Source organism: Pollicipes pollicipes, unplaced genomic scaffold (genome assembly GCF_011947565.3).
Source record: "Pollicipes pollicipes isolate AB1234 unplaced genomic scaffold, Ppol_2.1 Scaffold_3447;HRSCAF=4054_pilon_pilon_pilon, whole genome shotgun sequence".
In the NCBI taxonomy this organism is placed as follows: Eukaryota; Metazoa; Arthropoda; class Thecostraca; order Pollicipedomorpha; family Pollicipedidae; genus Pollicipes; species Pollicipes pollicipes.
The window spans coordinates 8,853,625-8,855,294 of NW_023596297.1; the positions used below are offsets into that span (position 1 = coordinate 8,853,625).

At 56.8% G+C, this 1,670-nt stretch overlaps 1 protein-coding gene across 1 annotated transcript in view; it reads left to right on the forward strand.

The window, feature by feature from the left end:
• LOC119091580 (transient receptor potential cation channel subfamily A member 1-like) overlaps window positions 1-1,670 on the forward strand; it is a 57,856-nt gene that overhangs the window by 50,973 nt on the left and 5,213 nt on the right. Inside the window, exon 17 of the mRNA XM_037214388.1 lies at window positions 886-993. Coding sequence (XP_037070283.1) covers window positions 886-993 — 108 coding nt within the window. The remainder of the gene's footprint in view (window positions 1-885; window positions 994-1,670) is intronic.

A 1,670-nucleotide genomic window follows, 5' to 3' on the forward strand; every position in this document is an offset into this window, starting at 1 on the left:
CAACTCGGCTGCTGGACCAGAACTCTAGCGAATGGGATGGGGGATCAGATCTAACGCAACAGGTGCTGCTTGGAACAAGGTCTGATCCCACAAATCCCACCAATTATATTTGGAGTTCGCATTGGAAATTGAAGCTTCATTTCGGGGAGGAAGAATTCGGGTTGTAGCGCGTGCACGACCGAAATTCAAGCATCGTCCTGTCCTAATGACTCGCATAACACCTCACGAGGGTCGGAGAGTTAATTGACCGAATTGTACGTGCCAGACGTACACCAGTCGAGAACAACAGCTCGAACAGCCATTCCATCCGCAGTACTAATAGCTCGTCTCAATATTTCCATAAAACCGTAAATGAGATGGGATTTTAACACGCTTGCTCAAAGGTCAATGTTTACTGGTCTTGTCTACAAAAAGTCTATGGCTCAGTGCGGCATAGGATGTTTCTGGAAATGGAGCCCGCAAGTGTCTGCTGAAGATCTTTTATGTCTATCGCGTGCAATTTTGTGGCCGCAACTCACTCTCTTTCGAGACCGGAATAGGCCGACGCAATCAACATAAAATTATCGCGTGTCGTAAGTGCACGTGCATAATGCTGGTGCGACATGCCGCCTCTTGATAAGCCGCTAATCGAAGTTATTCATCCAGGCAACATCAATACTGGAACGACACGGCAAATCGTATTTTACGTCCGACAAATCGCGCAATTTAATTCCGTAACGCAATCAGGCAGCTAATCGCCTCACTCTCCCCCTCTCCGGAAACAGACTTACCGTCACCCCCGGTTCGCGGCCCGCGGTTGCCCTCGTTTCCTGCCGACAACACGTGTCTCCTGCATGTCGATCAGCTGTGTCTGCGCGCTGCCATCCCCGGTGGCCGGCCTTTCAGATCACGTACGACCTGAGCCTGTTCGAGCCGAGCGCGCAGCAGGTGGCGTCGATCCGCGCGGCGAGGGCCGACTCCCGCTGGCGACCACAGCCGCTCACCGCTGTCAACGTGAGTGGCCGCTGACGACGCCAGCTGACCCCGATGGCTGACGACCGCCAGCTGACCCCGATGGCTGACGACCGCCAGCTGACCCCGATGGCTGACGACCGCCAGCTGACTCCGACGGCTGACGACCGCCAGCTGACTCCGACGGCTGACGACCGCCAGCTGACTCCGACGGCTGACGACCGCCAGCTGACTCCGATGGCTGACGACCGCCAGCTGACCCCGACGGCTGACGACCGCCAGCTGACTCCGACGGCTGACGACCGCCAGCTGACTCCGACGGCTGACGACCAGCAGCTGACTCCGACGGCTGACGACCGCCAGCTGACCCCGACGGCTGACGACCGCCAGCTGACTCCGACGGCTGACGACCGCCATCTGACTCGACGGCTGACGACCGCCAGCTGACCCCGACGGCTGACGACCACCAGCTGACCCCGACGGCTGACGACCGCCAGCTGACCCCGACGGCTGACGGCTGGCGACTGACGATACGATAGCACAATGGCTCGTAAAGCCATCCTAGTGAAAAATGAGTGTTGGATGCGTTCTACCTGCTTCATGTCACCTTGGTGCATCTACCCATTTGTGTAACTAAGGTGATCATCTTTTCAGCCCATACATAACGTTCTAGAACCTCAACTGATTTCGCAGGATCGGGTCACACGGGCGTTTGTTTA